Below are 24,760 nucleotides of genomic sequence, written 5' to 3' on the forward strand. Positions count from 1 at the left end.
TTCGCTATGCAAACTTACCAGAACAACTTTTTTATTTTGAATCTCCAAAATGCTTTGCGCAAGTTAAGGGTTACTTTGCTGAGAAACTATTTTTCGTGGGGTACATAACTGAAAAAAAGATTTTGCCACTAGATTAGGCAATGTAATTAAATGTATCATGCTGTACTTCCAAAATCTGCTGGAAATCTCATCTATTCCCATTATTCATTGTCAATACTGGTTGACCCACTTCTTGTAGCGTCTGTCATGGTGAAGTATTAAAAAAAAAACGAAACAAAAAAACCCCACAGACCTTTCTTACATTTAAAAAAACAACAACACATTCTTAAGTGGAACAAATCAATGTTCATGTCTTGTATGACAGACAATGAAGTTAAAATTACACGCCTTGCAGTGGAATTTAAGTCTGCACTTTTACAACAAATGTCCATAATAATGAATTTATACATGACATGGTGCTCTAGTGAATTCCTCATTGATGTGGTAGTCATAGTGCTTAAAGCACGATGGTAAGAAGACATGAGTTTAGGGAAGCCACACAGGATGGCTCTTGAACAAATAGCCCTCTCCTCACATTTGAACCTTGAAGTAGGTCAGTAGTGGTCAAGACGGGGGTTCACGCCACCCTTGCCATTGGGGATAGGAAGGGGGAGAGAATACAAAGAATTCCCACTTCCAAGAACTGCAAGTTGTTGTAAAGGGGGGGAATGCTGCTGACGCAAGTAGGTGCTTTACGGCTACAAAGAATACCGGGCTCTAGTTGGCAAAAAGAATAGGCAAGAATAATTTCAGTTTGAGTTGTTTTAGGAGCCTGCTTTTGGTTGTGTCACTGAAAGCAATAGTTTTTAAATCAAGCATCCATTAAGAATTATTTTAATGTACACACTACTCACTCAAAATGTATTTTATGCATGCAGGTGAACATATACCATATGTAAAATATAAATATATACTGTATCTAAAAATAGGGTTTAATTGGCAACCATTATAATTTGCACTGAAAAACAAAAACAGACTCTTGAGTTAATGGTGATAGAGTATCAAAAAGTGTTTTCCACAAACAAATGAAAAAAACAACAACAACAATAATCATCACAATGGGAGGGGTGTTACTCATCTGTCCACAGTTTCGGCCTTGGCCACTTGACACCGGCCTTTAAAAAACAACAATCTTCAGCTATTTAGGGCATCTGCCTAATTGGCGTGATTTTGACTTGAGGCAGCTGCAGATAGGTCTTCCCTCCTCAGTGCCGCCCTCTTCCTCTTCCTCTTCCTCTGCCGCCTGCCCAGCCCCTCCCGCGGGCACTGGTCAGGTGGCCGGCCGAGCGCCTTAGCTTCTTCCTCTCCTCGTGGTGGTCCCGTTCCGCCTGCTGCTGCTTCCGTTGCTGCTCCGACTGCAACGTACACAAGAGGACGTTGTTATTGTCTCAACTGCATGCTTTAAAAAAAATAAATACATAAATAAATCTAATGGCTTGGCAGAGGTTTGTTTATAGAGTTTGAGCCAGATAGTCTTCTGGGTCTGACTGTTTGTTTTCTTAAGATATCGATGGTGCCAGTCTAATAATATCCTTCTTTGAAAAAAGATTTTGAGTATTTCACACCACATCATAGCATGTCATTGGAAAGTGATGTGCAAAAGTTGTTTTTTTTTTAAATGTGAGACTCCAAATATCTTGGGAGTGAGACTAGAGCTTTGTACCTTTTGTAGTCTAAAAGTAAGCTGCTTGCTGCCCACTGTGGCGTCAGCCATGTTGCTGGCTCCAGAGTGTTTTTCCAACTTGAGTCGCTCCTCCAGAGATGCTCTGAGGCACACATGAACAAACAACATTTTCAATGAGCACGGTGTTGACAAAGCAGACAAGAAATGACCTGTTTGAATTTTGAAGCATTCAATGATATGACTCTTTTGAGAAAAGGACATACTTCTGAAGTTTCTGCTTTCGGGAGATATCATTAAAACCACGGAACTCCTCGCCGTTTTTGAGTTGATAAAACTGAGGCTGGCTCATCTTCTCGTTCTCAGTCGTGAAGGAGTTTTTCCGCCCTTCGCTGCTTTTGCTCTCCAGCAGGACCGTGTTGCGGTCGGCGTCCTTCCTATGCTGACGCCGGCGGTCTCGCTCCTCCTGCTTTAGCAGTCTCCGCTGCTCCCTCACCTCCTCCACCCAACTCTTATCATCATCCGAGCTTTCCTCTTCAGAGCTGGCTCGACCCTCCTCCTCATCCCCTTCCTTTTCCTCGGCCTCCTGGGAAAAACGCGGCAGAATCTTTGAGATAATTAACATTAGAGCAAAGGCTAAATGTATTCCGTAGCAAGATAGTTAGGCATGATGTTTGCATCTAGATAAACTTTATTTAGGGCAGCATTACCTGAGAAGCATCATCTTGAGATAGTAGCCGCAGCTTCTTCTTCCTCTTCTGGCTGACTTTGGAGACAATGGGGTTGAGCAGGCGGAACTCCTCGCTCTCCTCGTCCACCTGATAGTCTGGGTTTTCAAACATCACCTTGAAACGGTTGTCACCTAAAATGGTGGGTAGGGCCTGCAATATCATCAGCAAAAATGAGTATGACGGAGCCATTGACAGCAGTAAATGCTGTTTTCCAAGTCTGCCTACCTTGCCCTTCTTTTTCCTGGAGGTCAGCTCCACTTCATCGTCACCCTCCTCCATCAGCTTGAGAGCCAGTTCCTTGTTGACTTTTGGCAATGTCTGACTCAGGCACAACATTCGACAGACACACAAGAGCAATGCCACAAAATTTGTCATTTACTTTAATAGTACTCAGTTTTTCATAGCAAAATGAAGGGCATAGTGCAGCCCGCCACCAATAAATTCAATAAGTGATATATATCCACTTCCTGAAGCAAACAAGCTCGACAAGCCAGAGATCCCTATTATTTTTATTCTTAATTCTTAGTCTTAATACACATTTGAAAGTTTCCAGTTTATGGGAGAGGAGCACTTTGATGTTCTGCACAAAAAACAAACACTCAATTTTGTTTGGAGTCTTTAAAAAAACGTAAGTTAATTTGCAGTTAAAAATGTGATGAAACAACAGCTGTGTCTTTTCATCTCACTGTTCAAATTATTTAAGGTGTTTTAAGAAAGTTTACTTCTTCACACAGAAATTTGGCACCCTCTGCTCAACACAGTGGGGCAGTGCGCTATTAACGCTAAATTAAAGTATCTTGTAGTGGTGTTGGAAATTCTCACCTTAACCTGCACTCTCTGTGTCCTTGTCTCTTCAATCTTCTGTCGGATCTTATCCTTGCGATACTCCTCATATGCAAAAGGATTTGCCATGCTTTTGACCTAGGAATAAAAACAATTATATCCGCATTTGTATGCAAAACTGTTTCAGTAGAAATCATGCCAATTATCAAAATGACCATTTGGAGGTCTGAAAAACTGATCAAATTCAAAGAGGATGACATGCAGTAGAATGCAACATTAAAATTGTGAAGGCATCAACTTACGGAAATAAAACCAAAATCTCAGCTTCATTTCAATCACAGTAGGAATGCAACTATTGAGGATTTTTGGTATTCGGATATCTAACAGAAAATTTTAATTGATAATTGAGTATTTAAAATATTCAATATTTAAGACAAAAAAATTAAAAATTCTTGCTTGGTGAAAAATAATTACAAACACTGATGACCCAATATATTGAATTATTAATAACTAACTTTTGTACTTTTTTATTATCAATATTTTATTTTAACAAACTATGCTTCGCTGAACATTACCTCCTCCTCCTTTAAATTTTTAGCCCATGACAACAATTTGCCAGCTGAAACGGCACATTTGAAAAAGTATGTTTGTTTTTCAAAGTGTGCAGTCATTTATGTCTATCATTACAGCATATATGGAGCATCAGACACTGCTATAACAAAGCCTGAGCCACCGGGAAACACTGGCAGTGGGTGCTGTATGTAAATGTCAACGTCTGCGTGATTAAGTCGTTTGTTGGCGATTGAAAATGATTTCCGAGCAATGTCGGGTTATTTGTATTGCGTCGGGACCAACAGTGGCAGTGGGAAGACTAGTCAAGCTACAGCACACTACTGGGAACAACTTCACAATAAAGGCATGTAATGGCATTCATGACCGTATTGTAGAATATATTTTTAACTTGTCATTCTCATCGGACTTCTGGCCTGTTTTATTGTCATGCAGAGCATGAACAATTATTACAGCGATTGGCTGGAATTTTTTTTCCAACGTGTACACTAAGGAGAAATTATCGAGCAGCAAGATAATACTCGAAATTACTCTGACTCGTTACATCCCAGTAAGATTTACTTTTTATATAATTTATATACAGTACATGTGTATTTCCATTATTTATTTATGACTACTGAGTCTCAAATTCATGCACTCGAGTGCGGTCCATATGTTTACATGTCACTGTCTCATGAAACTTAAAAGTTTCACATGATAAAGCCACTGATTTGTTTGCATTATTACTTGAATTTGATTTATGACACACCAGCATGTTTATCTCTCATATTTGGGAGAATTTTGTGAAGCCGTCATGCAAAATAGATTGCAAGTCAAAGTATTGAGTATGTTAACAAATGCCTCTAACTGAACCTATAACGACAGAATACATTTATGTAAGGAACATTCAATCATTCATTCATTTTCTAGAGCCACTTATCCATTTTTTTGTTGATTGCAATTATGAGTCATCTATTGCTAGTTTGTTAAAAATGCGTGGAAATAGGAGTTTGAAAAAGGCATATTAAATTACACTGTAGTGCAACAACATACCTTATGGTAGAGCCTGATGTCCATGAAATAACCATGCATGTACGCCCTCAGGAGGGACGACCCTACAAGATGAGACAAACCTACACAAGACAAACAGGTAAATAGGCATTAAGGTTTTTGTCATGAAGATAATGCTACATAAGGTTAATGTCAGTTATAATTCAAAGTAAGATACAGAAGTTAAGTGTTGGGAAATAATTGCTGGGAATATTTTGGTCAAACAAACTGGCTGTACCTCAGTGTAATGGAGGATTTAAAATTCGGCATAGATTACTCAATTTAACCACTAATAGCATCAACAGTATCTTTTAACTTCCTAGAAGCACTTTGCAATGAATACTGTAGTGAGTGACTCAGCTGAGTCAGTCCCTCGTAATCATTCACAATTGGTGACTAATCTAACTATGTACAAGTGACATTGCATGGTACTGTGTAGACCGGTTCAAACCATTGAGTGGAAGGGGTCTTCCCACTCTGAGATGACTCAATCTTACAGAATTGTATGCATGTGTTGCCTCGGAGTAGGCAAACGTTCTTTGCTTAAGGTTATGTAATAGGCCACGTTACACCGCTTCTGTAAATCAACACCACTGCTGTCCACCGTTATTCGACAGCAGCCAACCACACTTTTGCTCCATGTCATTTGATCTCTAAACTGCTGAGCCTGCATTCCAATGTTCATTCAACCCTTCCAAAGGGGTACAACCCCCAGCCCTCCCACCTCCCTCCCCCATGCATTGGACTTATTTGACAGAAGACCTTAGGCTGGAGTAAAATAGGGAGGTTCTCCCCTCTTTCACAAGCATTATAAAACTGATTTTTTAGTGAGTCCGACCAGTCATTCAAAATGTACTTTTTAATTTCTTGTACACAATTACTGTCAATCCATAAAGATTTGGAAAATGACACGGTTTTCAGCATTCCAGTGCTATACAAAACCAGAATATATTTAAAAAAGAGATGAGCTGTGAGCATACACATCAAGATTAAGTTAACGGTGTTTCAGTATTGGAATGCTGAAAATTGTTACCGTCCAAATGTTTAAGGACCTGACTGTAAATTCTTGTACTGTTACCGCTATTGTCTCCAACGACGCATGGACCGATAACCAGACCAGCAGTATATTGCGATTTTAAAAGCAACGGTTATTTAACACAGTTAAAATCTGATTTTTTTTTTTTTTTTTTTTTACCCCTCACGCGTCGTCTGCCTTAACTCTTTCAGTGCCATGGACGACAATTCTCGTCTTTAATAATAGTAATAACAAAAATACATAATTAAATTCTCGTCAAATACGTTTTTTTTAAGGAGAGTAGCCTACACCCTTGACTAATGCTTACCTAACATAAGCAAATTTAGCACTGTAGTGATAACTGTTACCATTGGGTGACAGTGTTTCCACACATACAACATAGATATTACCTCATTGGACGTCCAAGTAAGGAATCTAAATTATTCTTTCATATGATACCACCAAATTTACATTGACATAGCACACAATATTCTGTTGGCCTTGAAAGGTGAGTTAAAATGTACATGTATATTCCCATTTAGAATATGGCTGAATCAGTATTGATTCTGAACATTGATTCAAAGCAAAATCAACACAAACTGTTTCTTTCCTGGAAGGATGTTTGCTCATTGATAATTTGCCTCAAGATGATGGCTAGAAATGAACGTCACTAACTCACCCAAATTTTCCAGGTCCTTGCGGGTGACAAACTTGTAGTCATCATATACGGTGCTTTCTGGGCTCTCCTCCAGCTCTTCTGTAAGGTTGTCGAGGAAGGAGCACCAACGAGGTGCTGGGCCCAGAGCCTGAATTCATGAAACATAACATAAATACTGTGAACCCCCCAGTTTAGGGTGTCCCCGCCTAACGTTTTTTTTACATTATGATGTGGACTGCAACATTTTTTTTGTCCCATCCTTATATTTTTTTGGTCTTAAGACATAAAAAACAACTTCTCTTCTCAAACACGGCGGTCAGTGTGTGACTGCAAGTAGCACGGCGCTCACACGTCACTATACGCGTCACTCCTTACGTCACTACAATACTGGTCAGCTATTGGTCGGCGTCAGGACTCCCTAAGACTGGTCTGCCATTGGTCGACGTCACGGAGCCACTAAGATGCTGTTCTGCTTTTGGTCAGAATCACTGTGTCAAAATGGTTGCATGTTAAAGATTTCGTCTAGTGTGAGCGTTTACAATATCGTATTCAATGTGCATTTTAGTGCTTAATTCAAACTTTAATTGGTTAGCCATGGGTCCCAAGATTGCTTGTGATGTTAAAGAGTGAAGTAAGAAGATGATTAGTATTAGTATGGAAACTATGTTGGAGATAATCGAGAAATACGAAGAAGGCTAGGCTAAGCTAGGCTACCCTCGCAAGGGAATATGGCCATTACAAGCTCGTCACGTCACTCAAAGGTAAATAAATAATTCAGATGATTTTTATTTATGATGTTATTTAATTGTATACATGTATATTATATGTAAGTAGCACTTCGTATACAATGTTGTTACCAATTTTTAATATGTATATACAATTTCGTGCATAACGTGCATTAGCTAATTACCATAGGTTTCTATTGCCCGCCATGTGCCGATTTTGCCTTACGATCACAACCCCGGAACGGATTAATTTCGTGTGACAGAGGTCCACTGTACTTGAATTTTCTCAAAATATGACAGTGCACCTTTTAATCTGGTGGGCCTTATACAGTGCATAAACTCCGAGTTTTCATTTTTGGGAGACGAAAAAAATAACTTAAGGGCCATGTAAATTATTCAATTGTTACCTCTGCATTTCAGTTATAAATGTATTTTTACAATTACAATTTTTACAACACCATGTTTGAAAACAGAGAAGAAAAAAAAAGCAATGGGGATATATGGGGACAAAGCGCAAATAGAGAAATTGTTTTTAAACCAACAGAACAAGATATTTTTAAGTTTTTGGTTGCAATTTGATAAGAAAAAAATTTAAGTTTAATATTTAATTGAATCACATTCCTTTAAGCTCTTGATTCGTCTTGGACTTGACCTAAAAGTGTCGAACTCCAGTCCTCGAGGCTGGTATCCTGCAGGTTTTCCAGTTTTCTCTCCTCAACACACCGGATTAAAATGATTAGCTCATTAGTCAACTCTGGGGGAGGTTGAAAACTATCCTAATCATTTCAATCCGGTGTGTTTAGGAGAGTAAACCAGAAAATCTGCAGGATACATACACACACACACACGATTTGGTGGTTTGTGATTGTGTTGAAATAAATACAAAATTCACTCACTGGGATATAGAATGTGTTCATCTTTGGATCCTCATTGGCAGTAAACAGCATTCCTATAAAACACACACACGGAGGCAGGATGACAACAAAGCAGCAAAGCGTGTGCTTGAACTTTTTAGTTGTGGGTTTGAAGATTGCAATGTGTTCATCATGTGTGAAGCTGCAAATATTCTTTAAAAAAAATGTAAGTGTGTGAACCAGTTCAGGGGAATTTTCTTCAAAAACCACAAAAAAAGTAAATTACAACCCTAAATGAAGTCTTGAATGAATGTGGTTTTCTCCAACCCAAAAATGTCTAAGTCATTTTGCAAGCAAACTGGCACCTCCTAGCGGTGAACAAATAAAACACAACTGTTTAATGCAAATTTCCATCACTTTCCGTACAGCAGCATTCAAGTGGGAAAAGGAATTTGAGAGGATAAAACTTTTTTTCTCAATTGTTGATGCGAATGTGAATTTAAATTACACTGATTTCTATATTTACTACAGGTGTTCCTTAATTACAGTGAGAAATCATTAACTGCATTGGTTTCTTCACATAAAGTGGCGTTTTGAATTACTCAGTACCAAAGAATTACCATAGATCTTTTTCAAATAGGTTGGCGATATCTGGTGTAGATACGATACACATTCATCCGTTGTTGTTGATGTGGACTTCTGTGTTTGTATCAGAAGACCTTTTAGACATTATTTGGGATAATTCTCACCTGAGTTGGGGTACATGCAAACATCATTAATGTTGCTCTCAGGCTGAATGGAGGAGAACACTTTGCCCTATGGTGAGCAGAAGAAAAACAAGATGCAGTATTTATTTGTTTTTGTACATCTTTGTTGAACTAACATAAGTGAGATTAAGACATAAGAACTTGCAGAATCAACCCTACTAAATGCAAGTAATCCAATTGACCTATACAGGGATGACGAAAATCTACTCTATGTTTCACTCATGTGTCTCAGTCTTACACTGTCTTTGTTCCAGATTTTTATTATTTTAGGGTCTGCTGACACAACCAGGTCCATCTGATCATGGAATGTGAGAGACCTGATGGGCAGGTTGTAGAAGTGATCTTTCACAAGCAGTGGCTGGCTGGAGCGCAGGTCATACAGCAGCACCTTTGATAAAAAAGAGAATTATTGAATACAATTAACTTAAGGCATTTAGAGTGTGTGTGAGGTGTGCAAGAAATATGAAGGTACTGCCGTTTGAAAATGTTTCCTTCTGCCAATTTATTTTACTGCCTCTTCAGTGCCTTTAACATTAGTCGTCGATGGATGTTCTAGCCTACCTGTCCTGTGCTGGTGCCAACTGCCATGACGAGAGAACCATTAAACTTTAATGCGCTTATTGAGGGCAAAGTCTGAACTCTGTAAACAACACAATAAAAATTTCACAGCATCATGAAGGTAACAAAGTAAGACAGCGATCTACTGTATAAACAATGTAAAAACTCTTTCTGAGCAACAGATGAATACATACTCCATTCCTTCTGTGAGGCTGCTCAGCGCACAGTCCAGGAGGCCCACTCGCTTCCAGACACGAGGGTCCCAGCATTCCACCTTTCCCTAACAACCAGGCAGAGAGGGGTCAGAGAAAGGCAAGGATACCGTTAGTGAGAACACTTGAAAATCCATCCATCCATTATCTGTAGCTGCTTATCCTCACGAGAGTCGCAGGCTTCCTGGTTCCTTAAAATGTTTTTCATACAAATATTTACAGAAATACAATCTTACTAAATTACAATATATTTATTTCAGGAGTTCAGTTTAACAGAAATTGAGCACCAGTAGATTAGTCTGTAAGGACTGAGGAGTACATTCGTTCGAATCCCACTATGGGGGGGGGGGGGGGGGGGGGGGGGGGGGGACTTTTTTCTTAATAGGCATTAGCTGTTGGGAGATTCTTATCTCAAGGAAATGCTCCCAGGACAAGTGGTGCAGCACCTCACATTTCTTTCGCTCTAAATCTCTTCTTGTGCGTGTCATATAGTTGTATTTATAGTGTGCAACAAAAAGAATACAGTAGATTGGACTGTGAATTATATTCCACATTGAGAGGCAGCTAACTAAAGGGGTTATAAAGGGGAACCTATGCAGCATGTTTTGGATTTAACCTTGTTCTGACACACCCAAATCAAAATACAAGAATCATTATCTGACTTCTGCAAAGCTTCCTGATGAGCTGAGCATATGAATTAGGTACGTCAGAGAGTGTTAGGGTTAGGCTGAGGGCCACTAAGGACTGGAGTTGGTGACCCTTGCCTTACAGTATGAAAAATAATGAAAATTGGGAAACTCATATACTTAAATAATTGTGTGATTTTATTTGACTTCATGATATTTATATTTCATTGTTTCTATCTTACAGCTAATGAAAATCCAAAATTTACCAGCACAGGAAATGTGAGGAGCATCTTCCTACTGTATGTTAAATGAATCTACAACTTACGAGTTATCTTTCAAAAAATGAAAACAAAACCTTTTCTCTCACACTCTAATTAAAAAAGTGACAATACATACACATAGATAGTACATACAGTAAATATTGCACATACCTCGGAGGTTCCACTGGCAAACAAATAATGGACCGGGTTGATGTCACATACATTGTGCTCCCTGGTGAAGGAGGCAAAAAAAAGGCAGAAATTAGAAGGACTGACACTTTATGAAAAGATTTTGCGTGACATTTTTACTCAAAACTTTGTTACACTCACACAGCATCTGTCTGAAGTGAGTTGAGGAAGCGGCCTTGTTCAAGATTTAGTCTATAGATTTCTGAACTGTAAGAAAAATGTTAAAAGATGCATTGAAATGTATCTAAATAGTGTCATGTTTTGGTTTTGAAACATCGCCAGTGTTAATGTTAAATATCAAATATTTTCTCACCTACATCCCACGAAATAAAGGTCACATGAGGGGTAATGATAAGAAAAATCACGACCAAACTTTGGAATTCGTGTTTTGTAGTAATGACCGTGCTGGGAATGAAATTCCACATAACGGTCAGTGTGTAGAAACACAATCTGAGGACGAAAGGAAATATATCAGTCGGGAAAAGTCAAAAGAACTCCTTGTAAACATGTACAAAATTATTGGTACCACTTAACTGATAGTAAACAAAACAAAAACAAAAAAAACAACAAACAAATGTCACTGGAATAATCAGAAAACAATTATTGTGATTGAAAATAGATATACTTAACACTAGCTAATGAAAATCTCTAGCGTGAAATAAAGTTCAACTCCTCTCAAGAGGACTGGTACAAAAACCTAAGATGTGTGTCAAATGGGTCAATAATGCTCAGTGGTCCATCAATCAAAACACCACTATTTCTTTGAGTTACTTAGTTATTTGCCTCAAGTGAGGTATAGGGCAGAGATAGTTAATGTTGTTTTATAACTGTTTCAGAACCCATTTGAGATGTTTATTTTTTTTCAGGCAAATGGGTGGTTGGCCCAATGGGCCAGGTCCTTGCAGACCGAAGTCCTGCGAGACCCTGGAAGCATATACAGCTCTTGATCTCTCGTCCAAGTATTAACCAGGACCAAGCCTGATTAGCTTCTGAGATCAGGGTATTGTCAGGGTGGTATGGCAGTAAATTCCCTATTACTTTGAGAAGTAGTAAATAAATTGGCAGAATTTGTTTGATAAGTCAACTGTGCAAACACAAATTATACTGAGCAATGACAAAAGAAATATTCCAAAATAACCTTTGAGTAGTCATCAGACAGTATGTCAAAGGCCACAACTGCAATGGAGAAGGGAAAAAAACAACAACAATAAAAATCAAATAAATAATTGTTAAATGACATGGGGTTCAGGAAGATGGTGTGTCTTTTTATATTCACCCTCAGAATCCAAGCAGCGTTCAAACTTCAATGAAAGCTGGTAGGTGTCATAACATCGAATCCTTGGCTTGTAGGTCCCTACAAAGATCATGCAGATTAATGATGGGAAACGCAAAAAAATCTATTTAATAATAAATACTAATCAAAGAAAGACAAGGTGGCGAACAACATAGTGTGCGTTTGAGTCTCAATGTTGTGAAAAGTACCCTGACCGCATCATGGTGCTTCTGCAGCAAGTCTGTGACATGTAAAATTATTTTGCCCTCGCTGAGTGTGCCCTAAACTGTAGAATGACAACCCACACATTATAAATTTAAAAACAGCACATGTTTTGGTTTTCAAACATCACCAGTGGTAATGTTAAAGTCGATTAAAATCCAATTGACAAGATAATGGAAAATCATAGTAAGTTTGTGTAGCTGAGTTTTAGTAGTTTACCAAGTTTTGAAATCAATAAATAATTGCTGTATACATGTACATGTTGTACCTGTGATGACATTAGTTATGCAATTACACACACAATGAAAATAGTAATTCAAAACAAAAAAAAAACAAATATACTAAGTAATAAGTACAAATAATGAAGTAAAATAAAAAATAAAGTGCTGAGTCTCATTTTGTGTCAAAAGCCAAATTGAAATGGATGCCTTTATATTTGTTTTTAGGTTAGACAGGGAGGGGACTTGCCTGACACAAGAGACCGTCTTTCAAATGAGAAGGATACTACTCTCAAAAGTTTTTCATAGCCACTCAAAAACTGGCACTATCGATTAAGTGTGTGCTTTTTAATCTTTCCAATAAAATATTAGATTTTTATCTCAATACATGGGGTACAGTATGACGTAAAAACTGTACATTTTAAAGTTGTACTATTCATTTCACTTCAACTGAGTGGGATTATATTTATAGATCCTGTAAAAATTCCCCATTGTCCTAATTATTCAAACATATTAAACAAAGAAGCAATAAATCATCTGCAACCTCACACCGATTTATGCCTGATGTGCATCTATCCCTTAAGACAATACGATATGGTCCAATACGATTCATTGAGGGTAGTCTTAAAAGGTAGTGATTCATTCATAGCGATGTGAAATCAAAAGAGGTATTTCAATTCAAAACTGATTTCTCTTACACTTCCTATTTGAGCATTACCTGCCGCCAGGATGAACTGCCCATCTCTGGATACTTTTAAGGATGTACACACTGTGGGCATCTCAAAGTCCTGTATGAGCTCAATCCTGCGCTGGATGTCTAAAGAAATGAATAAAATAAATTGTCACCAAAAAGATTGAGGTTAAGCAAAAATATACTTAGATCAGGTATGCAAGAAATTAACCTGGTTCTGTGATTGCGTGTGATTAGTGATCATAACTTTGCTTCAGCTCCTCTAATAAAATTGGGGTGGGGTTGGTTAAAAATGGCGTTTGACATCTATTTTGAAACATGACAGAGTGGAATCACTTTGTTTTCAATTTAAGGATTTGCCTGCTGTACTTCCACATTTCTGCAAGCACAGCAGTTGGGCTCAACTTTGGACCCGATAAAGGCTGAAAGGTAGAATTAAGAGTAGAACCAGAAGTATTTTTCCGGAATACTTAAATATCATAAAATTCCAAATTCTTAATTTCTTTACAAAACGTCACTTTGTTTCACAAGTCAATTTCTCTTCGGTGATATATTTATAATGTTAATTAATAAAGGTTTTTTTTTTTTTTTTTTGCTACTTAGATGTTGTGATTGCAACTTACCAACATCTTTCTTTTGCAGTTGTCTCTTCTTACGGTCTGACAGCCACTGGATGTTCAAAGCAAATGTTGTTTAAATACACAGCTGCATTTATACATTTATTTTCAAATATGGAACTTTTTGCTTTTTAAATTTTGAAATAAAACTACATCTTCACACCTTTTCAAAACATTTTCAAGGATGGTTAGCAGAGTAGCTAGCTGAAGTCACTAACTTTGTAGATGAAATGTCATTTAACCAAGTCGCGCTTCTTACCTCTGGAAGAGACTTTCCATGGCTTAAGTTATAAATCTTGACATCATTCACACTTGATATTTGCATTGTGAAATTTTCGAATAGACATAAACATGTCAATTAAGATGCCGGTAAGCTGCACGATACCCACGTTGCTTCACTACTAAACAGGAAGTAAACGTACGTCAGACAATTGTGTTCGTCAAGAAACAAGAAACAGCCTACATTTTTCCCGCTGCAAATTTGGATCGATTGAGAGCAATGTCACAATAACGTCAGGTATGATTTCATGTGCATAGGGGACACAACATTTTAGATATAACCAGGCAGCAGCAACATGTGGTTTAAACCTTTTCTTAACGGTTCACAGGTGACGTCACATTGGACAATTGGTCAGTATTAACCTAAAATGCTTTATTTCAGCAGAGAATTAAATAATTCAACGATTCTCTATTTTAATCCGCATTTCAATCTGTAGCTGTTATGTTCAAAGTTGTCCCCTTTTTATCGGGGTTGGGGGCATTAACTACTAAGCGATGTAGCTATAAGAGGGGAATAGGTTTATATAAGATCAAAGGTTTGGCTGGTTACTATATCTGCTTTAGGAAGATTAAAATGGGACCCAACCTTTAAAAAAACGTCACTATCTTTATGACAATGTAGTTGCTGATACGACATTCAGGAGGTTTTGAAGTCCTAGAGACGTTTCACAAAATTGAAAAATGCGACTTTTACGTTATCACTGGTCAAAAATGCATTTTGACGATCATCTCACCGTGCTACATTAATGAAAGTGACAGTCGGCGTAACTCTCGTAGAAAATTGACTTCGCATAAGAGGGGGCTTGAGATGGAGCCGCAGGTGGGCGGGGACCTCCTTCCAGGCTCAACCGGCCGCAACGGATGCCATTGGTAAATCAAGACATATTGCTGTACTGAACGATACAAACTAGAATAGTAAAAGCCATTTTAAGTTGGAACGCGGCAGGAAGAGGCCTTCGGAGAAGAAGGTCCTCCTCAAAAGTGCCAGTCCAGGACTGGTTGATCCAAATTGGATTATCGCAAAGAAACCCCTTCTCCAATCCGGGAGGACGGGCCCGTAAAGAAAAAGCAACTAAACAAAACACCTGTTCCGATCGATAATCTGAAGTTGACCCGTAATTCATGTTAAGGTCATAGGAGAAACATTTTGATAGTACCAATTAAAGAACACAGATTAATGTTATATATATATAAAAAAAAAGATTGTTAAAATGAATTACCTTCGGTCACGTTTTTAACCAGAAATGCGATTGAATGTAACATTAGATCACATTTTCTTCTTTTTTTTTAAATGTCTAGGTGTAATTAATTACCTTAATTGTAACTGTGAACAGAAATGTAATTGAGAGTAAAATAATTAATGCCATGCAAATTTACCCTGCACAACATGCTTATTTGTAGTAATAACCTTTTAAATGTAATTCAAGATTGAAAAAACATGCTGTAATTGGAAATGTATTGGCTTCAAATGACTCTACTGGTTAGTAGGCTGGCTGTCAGGTCGTCTGGTGAATCAGACTCTCTGCACCCTTCAGTGTGACACATGATCCCAATGAAGATAACTTGAAGGTAAGAATCCTAAGTTGCTCTTGTTTTGAATTGAGGCGTTTTCTAACTAAGAAATCGAACATGTTAAATTATTTGGACATGCGCTTTCCATATAAGCATGCCTTGTATTGTTTTGTTGCTTTCTGAGTACATTCTCAATTTTGCTTTTGCTCTCTGTATAGTGCCAAACTGGAATTTGAATTGGAGGTCTTCATGTGAAGTAGTGGGAGTGATGCGAGACATGTGGTTGATCTCTGTTCCACTGGATAAGCCCAGTCTAAATAGTCTCGAGAAACTTTTGCACCTCATTGGCAAGACTAACTGGGCATCATGCTCCAAATTCACCATCCCCGATTTGAAGGTTGGCGAAATTGTGTTATTTTTATGAAAGTTAACTGACTATTGTTTGCATTACATGCATGTTGTTTTCTTTGAGATATTTGGTCATTTGAGGATAGTGGTGGTAGATGAGGAGGGTGCGGTGTTTGGTGTCCTTCTCTGGTGAAGGGATAAAAGCTCAGGTTGCTGCCTTTGGTTTGCTGAAAATTTCCATCCGACCCAATTCGCTCACAATGATCAGTGAATTCTTTAGCCTGGAATCACATTTGAAAGCATTTTTTCTAATTCTGTGATGTTTGTAATTTGTAAGAGCCTAAAACCTCACCAAGTTCAAATTGACAGTCTCCTTTTAAGAGGTAATTTGTCTTAAGGAGCGCTCATGCTTTGATTGCATTTGTTTCTTATCCTCCAGGTTGGAACACTGGACAGTCTACTCAGTGTGTCAGATGTGCTTGAAACACTTGATACATTGACTGAAAGGTAAAACAGTAACAAAAGCAAGTGTACTCTATTGTACAGATGTTTTTGACTGAAAGGTGAAACAACAAAAAGCACTTGAATGACATTTACGATGTGTGCCATGATTAATGAATGGTTATCAGTAAAACTGTTTAGAAATAATATGAATTCTATCAACATTCTAACAGCATTTTTCTAGTGTGCAGTCAAAACATAAATGGTTCCAAATAGAATATCATTTCATTTATAGTCAATTTGGTTCGTTGCTTCACATTATCTTTATTTGAGTATGTATACATACGCAATAAAAAAAAAAACAGTAATTCACCATTATCAGCTCGAGTGCCAGTCATTAAATCATGCAATTACCTGCCCTTCTTCATGTGTGATTTAAGTGTGATGAATGGAACATGTCAGTGTCTAAGAGAGGTGATTGAGTCAGCCCGTGACAAAGAGATGGAAAACGGCTTAGCCAATGAAGGTGAATCACACTCAGCACATTCATGTTCGTTTTGAGAGGGTGGTAATTACATCGTGAGGTTAATTAGATGTGGTGGCTTGATATACAGTACATGAACAAACACATTCCATCTGGAGCTTTTGCTATTATTTCACTACATAGAGACAAGCACAAAAATCTTAACTAAGATGCCTATATGTACAACACACCAACAGACACGCACAAAGAGCAGAGAGATCTTCAGTCTCCTTTGATGGCCTTTATGAAGTCTCTGAGAGGTATTTCATTTTCACATGTATGATGCTCACTATCTTAACTCCCTCTTTCCCTTGTTACACTTTGCCTTAGTGTATTTCCGTTTGTTGCAGTTTCACTGCATTTTGCAACCACAATGTATTTCATGTTAGTGTGTTGTTTTGTGTGTATGTGTGTGATTGTGTCAGCGGACATGATGAACTATGTGATGGGATTCCAGTGGGATAATGCCAGGTATCCCACATCACTACCTCTCTCCGGGCTGGCCAACACGATTAATAAGGTATTCATGATAAGAATGAGGTCATTGCTGTTGTGGCAAAGAAGAATAAAAAAATAATTAATAAAAAAAAAAAATACGGTACAATATCCCCTCATTTTCGCAGCTAATGTGGACAGAAACCCCCCTGCGATAAGGGAAAAAATGCAAAGTAGCACCCCCCCCAACGAAGATTATTATGCATGTGTGGAAAGTATTTATAGTATTTTTAGTTTACATATTTGCGACAAATATTACTGCAGTACACGTTTACTTAATTTTTAAATGATTAAACCTTATACAGTCACACACACACTCTCAGTGGCTGCATATGTGTGTCAGGAGGTTTCTCAGGTGGAGGAAGAATTAAAATCCAGAGCTGCTGCATACCACAGTGCGAAAGAGAGCATACAGTGCCTTCAGCAAGCATCCGAGTAGGTGACATTTTTGCGGATGATACATAGATGTGTATTTCACATCTGCACATATAAACAGGGCCTTTGTATTCTTAGAGGGAGTTTGGAAATTTGCAGCCTGGTTGGCCGTGTGAGGAGAGAAGACCTGGTGGTGTCAGAATACCTCACCACTTTATTGGTAGTAGTGAGAAGGTCAGGATTTTATGCGGTACTGCTTTGAATATCTTGAAATCAGTGTGACACCGAAGAACTTTGTGTGGTCTTGTGGCATTCTTACTGTGCTATGTGTTTAAATGTGTTTGATCCCAGGAATGATTATGTGAGCTGGGAGAGGAAGTATGAATCCCTGTCGAAGTTTGTCGTCCCACGCTCAAGCAGGCAAGTAGCCAAACTGTCTATTAACAGCAAAGGGAACTTGTACATATATGCTCTGCCCTGTGTTTGATTGGTAACTAGTCCTGTGGCTTAGTTGAGGAACATGGTAGAAATTGGAGCTTGGATGTTTTACCACATTGGGGAGGTGAAGTACTTTCAAAGGGTATGTGAAATGTTACCAGGGTGCCTGAAGATATCATCAAATCTTATGTTTTTTTTTTTTAAATGTTGTGACAGGAACGGTGCATCTTTCTTTAGAAATTCTGTGTAAATTATTTGGAACCTGAAGCAACTTCTAAATTGCAACATAGTGACACCTTTGAAAAACATTGTATGCCTTTACATTGTTAAGTTTTACATGGATACTGTACGGATTGCCGATAAGTGATGTGATTTTCCGCCAGAGAAGCCAGAAATGACACAGGTTATGTTACACAATCGATCTGCTGGAGTTACTGAATAAAATACTCCTAGAAAACTATTGTAGTTTCATAGTTTACTAAATCAGACAAAAGTGTAACAGCACTTAAGTCTTTTGTTTTCATCCAAAATTGACTTGAACTGGCTAAGTAGCACTTGGCTGAAAATATATATTTCACGGTTGTACATCATTGAAAAAGTGTTGAGAACCACTGTTTTATATGCATAAAGATAGTTCCACTTTGAGCCAATAGGATTTACCAATGGTCAAGAGCAGATAAATACCAAATTATACAAACACACACCTTGACTTATAAACTGTGTAGAGGTTTGCAAGAACATCTCACTTTGTGGTATTTAGGTTTGAACGAGAAAGTAAATGCACAGAAAATCTTCAACATTTTGAAATGAATTACACTCTTAATTTCAAATTGAAACTTCCCATCTTTTTTTTTTTTTTTTTGGTCACCAGGAAACTCTGTGAGGATGGTGAAATGGGCATGTTTTCAGTGACACTTTTCAAAAGAGATGTGTATGAATTCAAAGCCAAAGCACTGCAATGCAAGTAAGCAGGACAGATTGCTGGAAAATAGAGTGATAGAATAAAAGTGTGCGATCTATGTTGTTTACCATAGCGTAGTCTACAACCTATATACTGCAGGTTCACTGTGCGTGAGTACTCCTTTGACCAGGAAGAGAAGGAACAACAAGAGTGGAGCAACCTCAGTGTACACAGGAAAGAATGTGTGAGTGAAATGCTACTCATATTCACAAGATAATAACCACAAATACTGTTCCTTGCTCAACATTTACCAAATACTGTAGCTCCTGTGGCATTTTAGGCTTTGAACAAAGTGGGCTGACTCATGTACAGAATCCATGAAAGTCTTTGAAATGAAAAGTTGTAGACACAATCCCGGTACTTGTGTTAAAAGTACACATCTTCAAGGTCAAATGGATCAATAAAATTGTGTTGCTAAGTCAAATTATGGCTTGAGTAGAAGTACAGAAGTACTGTGTATTCAAAGTAGTTCTTACTGTAACGTGTATCCTGTAATAGAACATTGAGTCTGACAACAAACACCTGAATGTATTGCCAGAATTTAAATCATAAGGATAGATTTTTTTTTTTTTTTTTTTTTATTACACATGAAGAGGGGAGAATGAAGTGGGTTTAAATAGCCCTGGTTACATGTAGCCAAGGCCTAAGTCTATAAAATATGTATCTTTTTTAGATTTTTAGAAAATTGTGGTAATAATGATATGGAGCAATAATTAATAAATACTGTAAATGCTTCTCTCCACTTTTAGATATTGGAATAGCTTGTTGCATTTTACAAACTCCTTATGCCATGCCAATATCGAGTTGTTGCTTTTGTTTTTTTTCTATATTTATTACTAAATTACTATTACTAAAAATGTATTCCTACTAAATGTATACGTTTCCTCTTTTAGAGTACATTTCTGCATTGGCTGAAGGTGAATTGTAGCCAGATTTTTATGGCCTGGCTTCACCTGAAAGCATTGAGGGTCTTTGTGGAGTCAGTACTCCGGTGAGTCATTTATTTACTTGTGTCTTGGTTATGATTCTTTTTTTTTTTTTTTAGTGTTTTGTCCCATAATGATGTACGCCTCCAGGTATGGATTACCTGTGAACTATCAGGCCCTTCTGCTTCAGTCAGACAGGAGGTATTCACAGAAACTGAGACAAGAACTTGCATCATTGTTTTTGCATCTGGACCCAACTACCACTTTAAGCGAAAAAGATGTAAGACACAGTAATAAGCACCACTGTCTTTTAAAACTTTTGGTTGTATCATGGCCGCTGATTATCAGCCCCAGAGTTTCATATTTTTTACAAGCCCGCATTTATTGCATGGTGTTTAAATGGAGACTTATCATTTTAGCCTAAAACATAGCTAACCATGGGACATGGGAAAGCCAAGTCCAGAAAGTGAATGCTGTACCACAGTTTGGCTGTAGCCGTAAGGGCTTCTAATTCAGGGGTTTTCAAACCTTTGGAGTCAGGAACCCCTTTTAGAAAGCTACATTTTTGAGGACCGCCTTTGCAAATATTTGCGGTAACAAAACAAAGTAAGCCAAACATAAGTACCCTTTTTATTCAGCACCATATTAAATTTTACAACAAGTATTTTTATTACTTTTCAGCCATACTGAAATTTAGAAAATAAAAATTGCTAATTGCACACCTCCTTATAACAAACCTGGTCAATTTTCAACCCAAAAGGTTGCTGCCAATTATTTAGTCAAAAACAGCATTAAGTTTACTGGCTCTGTTGCCTCGTTAGCGAGTAATCGTAGACACCACACATTTTGACAAGATTTAAAATTATTATAATTATAGTAATATAATGTATGAAACTGGTTGAATTGGTTGCATACTTTCACAATTTCATGTAAAATAAAATGAAATGACCACAGATATATATATTTTTTGATTGATTGCCCAATGTTCTGAGTGTGACCTTCTTATGTAGATTTTACAATTGGTTCTATGTAAAAAGCAGGTAGAAAGGACAGCAAATTATCAATGCACTATCAACAGCGGCCAGAGGGGGCGTCAAAAACAGACTAAGCCAAACAAGGCACAACTCTGTAACTGTTAAAGATAAACTAAATCAGTTCGGACACACCCCAATTATTTCACGGACCCCTGCAGTCAGGACTTGGAACCCCGGGGGTCCACAGACCCCACTTTGAGACCCCACTGTTGTAATCAACTGGCAGCTAAACAGGCCCGTTATAGAAAAAGAATTTCGGGATAATTTGGGGAAGAAAATGTGCTACAGTCCCCAAGCAAAAAACACAGACCGAGCACCAACTGCAATGGGCCCACGTCCGCCTAAAGCAGTTCAATCCGTACACGTCCCTAAAAGCCTCGCATCTCAAAGCACATGTCGCAAAACCCAGAAGTGCCCTTGTTAACCCTTGTTAATGGATTGCACAGCGCTAATAAAGTATATCAATTTATTATAATCACGAGAACATAGCCGAATATAAATAAAGAAAAAGCTCATTTGGCACCATTCTTGTGCGGTGTGTGGCAACAAATTACAATGTTTCTTTTGTTCATCAACCTAATTTGTCATTCAGGTTTTTAGTTAACACCATTTGTCAGAAAGGAGAGGGATTGCATTTTTTTTCCTCTGCTTCATGTCATCAGTTCAAATAAACTGAATAAACCACCCTGCATGCTGTTGCTGGGTTTAAACCCTAACTTGTTGGCTACACACAAGAATCTCAGGCCAGGATCCCGTACTACTAGGAACCCAAAGAGTTCCTGGTCTTCCTGGTCTGCAAGGGGACTTAGGAATGTAAATAGGCTTTCAATTGTACACCTCTTCTCCTTTCAAGATAGTCAAGGGGCAGTTTGGTATCTTGTTCAAGACCATTTCAACAAAATATACACAAGAAAACGCCACTCGCCTGAGCCTTGCTGTCCACAAATTAAATGAAACTGAATTGAATTGAGTTACAGATAAGCGTGTAGGGGTCAGTTAGAAAAGGACCTCAAGAGGTGGAAGTACTCTATGCGCAGAGGAATATAAGTATGAAAGTAAGTCTCAGCAAGAGAGAGTACTAGTAGCATGCGACAATACCCATCAGAATACAAAGAAACATCGCAATTGAAAAAACTTTAAATATACAGACAAATACTGCATTGTGGCATTTTTTTTTTTTTTTTTTTTCCGGTGACATGTGTCTGATCATATTGTGTGGGTAAGAAATGGCATCCATGTGCAATCTTGTTTGGGATACATTCATCTTGAAAAAATGTAACCATCCTTTGCAGGGTCACAATGACCAATGTTTCACTTTTGATCTAAATAGGTTGAGATAATCACTACAATACTTAATATTTGAAAAGATTAAGAACATTGTAAAACGTTTCGGTTTCAGTCGCACTATTTTGTGTAATATCTAATTAATGGCACTGATGTGTTTCTGTCAGGTAATGTCTTTTTTTCCAGGACTTTGCCAGCAGGAGTACTTCTCCTACGTCTGCTTTAATGTTAACATCAACATGCAGGCCTTCAGCAAGCCCTCCAGGAGGAGAGGATCAAAACAAAAAACAGTTTATTAAGTCCAGCCATGTTTCATATCATTGAATTATGCTCATCAGGGCTAAAAAAAACACACACAAAAAAGGTTCTGCATTGCTGTTTATGGGGTAAATTTTGGATTTTGTGCATTACGTAAACACTGAATCACAAAAGTGGGAATCAAGCACCTGCCCTAATATTAGTTACTAATGTTCAAGAATTAAGGATATGCGAAGATGTGTCAAGCTAATGGGAACGCGACCAGTCTTTCAAGGAAAATCTTGAAATAAAAACAGATTGCATGTATTATTTGGTGTGTTTATTTTGAAGTTGGCCTTGGTAGCCAACCTATGTTGTTGCAGCTTCCTTGGTATGTCAGTGCACAACAAATAAATGAATATAAAATTGAAATTGCATACTCTTTTTAAGTACCCTCATTACCCAAGGACTCATTTCAAACCCTAGTTGCAGAGATCCGTCTATTGGCGGGATTCTCTCCTGCATAACATGATTTTTCCTCCTCTTCCTCGTCCGACAGCAAATGTGCAATGTCAATTGAGCATGCAACCTTCACGAGAACACAAGTTTTTGCGGAGCAATCCAGGAACCATGTGAAGCCTGAATCATGGTTATTGTTTTGTAAGGATCACAGATCAAGTTTTAAACTGGAGGCATGGCTCATTGAACTCTAAACTGTGAGAAAGATGTGCTAACCACTCTTCCACCAAGCCGCCTATGTAATTTTTATTTGACTGCAAAATGGCCATGCCATCACAGGGATTAAAATGGGTGCATTTTACTGCTTCATTCTTACTCCACAAATGCAAAATTACATGACCCTGTTTAGACCAATGGGGCGACATGGAACTGTGGTGAATTTCTTTTAACGCGCTTGCAGTGGTTCTGTCCCACTTGTGTTATGTTTTTGGAATCTGCTTTCAAGCAGAGCTGGTTGGCAATGGAAATGAAGACCTCTTGGACGCAGGTATCTTGGTTGGAAAGATTTTTATTCTATAGTTTAATACTACTTCTCATTAGCCAAAGATGGCGCACACCTCATAAGGCTTTGTCCGAAGTTTTTTCCCCTCCCTCCCAACTCAATTTACATGTCTTGATTCACCTGTGACATCACAGACATTTGTTTAACTGTTAAGGAGGGGGTCAGGTTGTCAGGGGTCTGGCCAGCCACCAGCCCCCTTGGGCTGCTTCCTGTAGAAATTAATGTCTTTGTTCTCACTTATTTGACTTTAGAGGTTTAGTTGACAAGCCTACTACATTGAGATTTCAGCACAATACTAAAGAAATGAATAAAAGTAAAGGCTAATTGGTAACCTCTTTAATTACACAACAGCAGGGGTTCACAAACCAGAGCAGGGGACCCCTTTTTGGAAATCAAATTTTCCAAGGACACCCAACGCAAAAGGTTGCAGAAACAAAACCAACAAATAAATCATTTCAACCAAACATAAGTGCTCTTTTTGTTCACCAACATATATATGTTACTTTTCAGCCATACTCCAGTTTATGAAATAAAATTTGCAAATTGCACGCCTCTTCATAACAAACTGGGTCAATTTCCAGTTTATGAAATAAAATTTGCAAATTGCACGCCTCCTCAAAACAAACTGGGTCAATTTCCCCCTAAACAGGTTGCTGCCAAATTTTGAGTGACTAAATAATCAAGCTTTTTGATGATGACGTGCATTACGTGAGTCTATGCGACAAATAACAAAATTACATTTATAAAAATATATTAAACTGGTTGAATTGATTGCTTTATTGAAGAGTCACAAATGATAACCAAAATTATTTCACGGACCTCCTGCAGTCAGGCTACGGACTCCCAAGGGTCCGCAGACCCCACTTTGAGAACCACTGCACTCCAGAACAAATTGTGAGGAAACTATTTTGTAGTACAACATTTTGTAATGACAAGTTTGTGTAACTATGATCACACTTATTTATATCCATGCTTTGTAAAACGTATTTTATGCATAGTAAATTATTACATGCGGTGTGGATAGATGGGACCCGTTGCTATTGGAGCCCATTGTTCGGTTGAACGATGCACGAGGCGTCAAGAAATGTAATACAATAGCTGAGAGCTAGGGGGCATAACTTTTGCACAATACACTTTTAGTAAATACTCAAAGATAGCCGCTCTCCCTTTCTCTCCCCCGCCCTTTCTCTCTGCGCGTGCTAGAGGAAGTGGTAAGAAAAGGGACACA

At 38.1% G+C, this 24,760-nt stretch overlaps 2 protein-coding genes across 8 annotated transcripts; one reads left to right on the top strand and one right to left on the bottom strand.

Moving 5' to 3' along the window:
* Window positions 1-857: 857 nt before the first annotated feature.
* Window positions 858-14,132, bottom strand: nol10 (nucleolar protein 10). The gene is made up of 21 exons (XM_088433160.1): window positions 13,918-14,132; window positions 13,665-13,710; window positions 13,069-13,167; window positions 11,914-11,991; window positions 11,776-11,813; window positions 10,951-11,087; window positions 10,779-10,844; window positions 10,620-10,680; window positions 9,545-9,630; window positions 9,354-9,432; window positions 9,031-9,180; window positions 8,775-8,841; window positions 8,068-8,120; window positions 6,468-6,594; window positions 4,777-4,856; window positions 3,214-3,312; window positions 2,617-2,709; window positions 2,371-2,541; window positions 1,927-2,246; window positions 1,703-1,805; window positions 858-1,394 (listed from the first exon to the last, which is right to left on the bottom strand). Exons 1-21 carry the CDS (start codon window positions 13,981-13,983, stop codon window positions 1,245-1,247), a joined length of 2,169 nt encoding a protein of 722 aa, XP_088289286.1. The 5' UTR covers window positions 13,984-14,132; the 3' UTR covers window positions 858-1,244.
* On the top strand, window positions 14,081-22,943 carry atp6v1c2 (ATPase H+ transporting V1 subunit C2). Of its 7 annotated transcripts, none has more exons than XM_088433162.1 (17): window positions 14,093-14,175; window positions 14,267-14,288; window positions 14,715-14,807; window positions 15,423-15,506; window positions 15,668-15,846; window positions 16,237-16,304; window positions 16,679-16,764; window positions 16,959-17,021; window positions 17,187-17,281; window positions 17,600-17,691; window positions 17,770-17,865; window positions 17,983-18,051; window positions 18,941-19,033; window positions 19,109-19,214; window positions 19,924-20,021; window positions 20,107-20,236; window positions 22,442-22,943. In XM_088433162.1, the coding sequence occupies exons 5-17, from the start codon at window positions 15,718-15,720 to the stop codon at window positions 22,571-22,573; spliced, it is 1,257 nt and encodes a 418-aa protein (XP_088289288.1). In that variant the 5' UTR covers window positions 14,093-14,175; window positions 14,267-14,288; window positions 14,715-14,807; window positions 15,423-15,506; window positions 15,668-15,717; the 3' UTR covers window positions 22,574-22,943. The 7 variants fall into 7 exon arrangements, with proteins under 7 accessions (XP_088289290.1, XP_088289288.1, XP_088289291.1 ...); XM_088433165.1 differs by having other exon boundaries at window positions 15,426-15,506; XM_088433164.1 differs by lacking the exon at window positions 14,715-14,807 and having other exon boundaries at window positions 14,081-14,175; window positions 15,426-15,506.
* Window positions 22,944-24,760: the final 1,817 nt, after the last annotated feature.

The sequence above is a fragment of the Hippichthys cyanospilos genome, chromosome 14 (genome assembly GCF_059441005.1).
Source record: "Hippichthys cyanospilos isolate Australia breed blue-spotted pipefish chromosome 14, RoL_Hcya_1.0, whole genome shotgun sequence".
Lineage (NCBI taxonomy): Eukaryota > Metazoa > Chordata > Actinopteri > Syngnathiformes > Syngnathidae > Hippichthys > Hippichthys cyanospilos.

What these genes read in the sequence shown, in the direction of transcription:
- nol10 (XM_088433160.1), bottom strand. Translation starts at nt 13,983, where the DNA reads ATGCAAATATCAAGTGTGAATGATGTCAAGATTTATAACTTAAGCCAT. An exon ending in ACTGCAAAAGAAAGATGTTG is followed by an intron (nt 13,168 to 13,664) that starts GTAAGTTGCAAT and finishes TCATTTCTTTAG; the next exon opens with ACATCCAGCGCAGGATTGAG. An exon ending in AAATCTGGAACAAAGACAGT is followed by an intron (nt 8,842 to 9,030) that starts GTAAGACTGAGA and finishes TGCTCACCATAG; the next exon opens with GGCAAAGTGTTCTCCTCCAT.
- atp6v1c2 (XM_088433164.1), top strand. Translation starts at nt 15,718, where the DNA reads ATGCGAGACATGTGGTTGATCTCTGTTCCACTGGATAAGCCCAGTCTA. An exon ending in CTTGATACATTGACTGAAAG is followed by an intron (nt 16,305 to 16,678) that starts GTAAAACAGTAA and finishes GTGTGATTTAAG; the next exon opens with TGTGATGAATGGAACATGTC. An exon ending in GCCAAAGCACTGCAATGCAA is followed by an intron (nt 19,034 to 19,108) that starts GTAAGCAGGACA and finishes ACCATAGCGTAG; the next exon opens with TCTACAACCTATATACTGCA.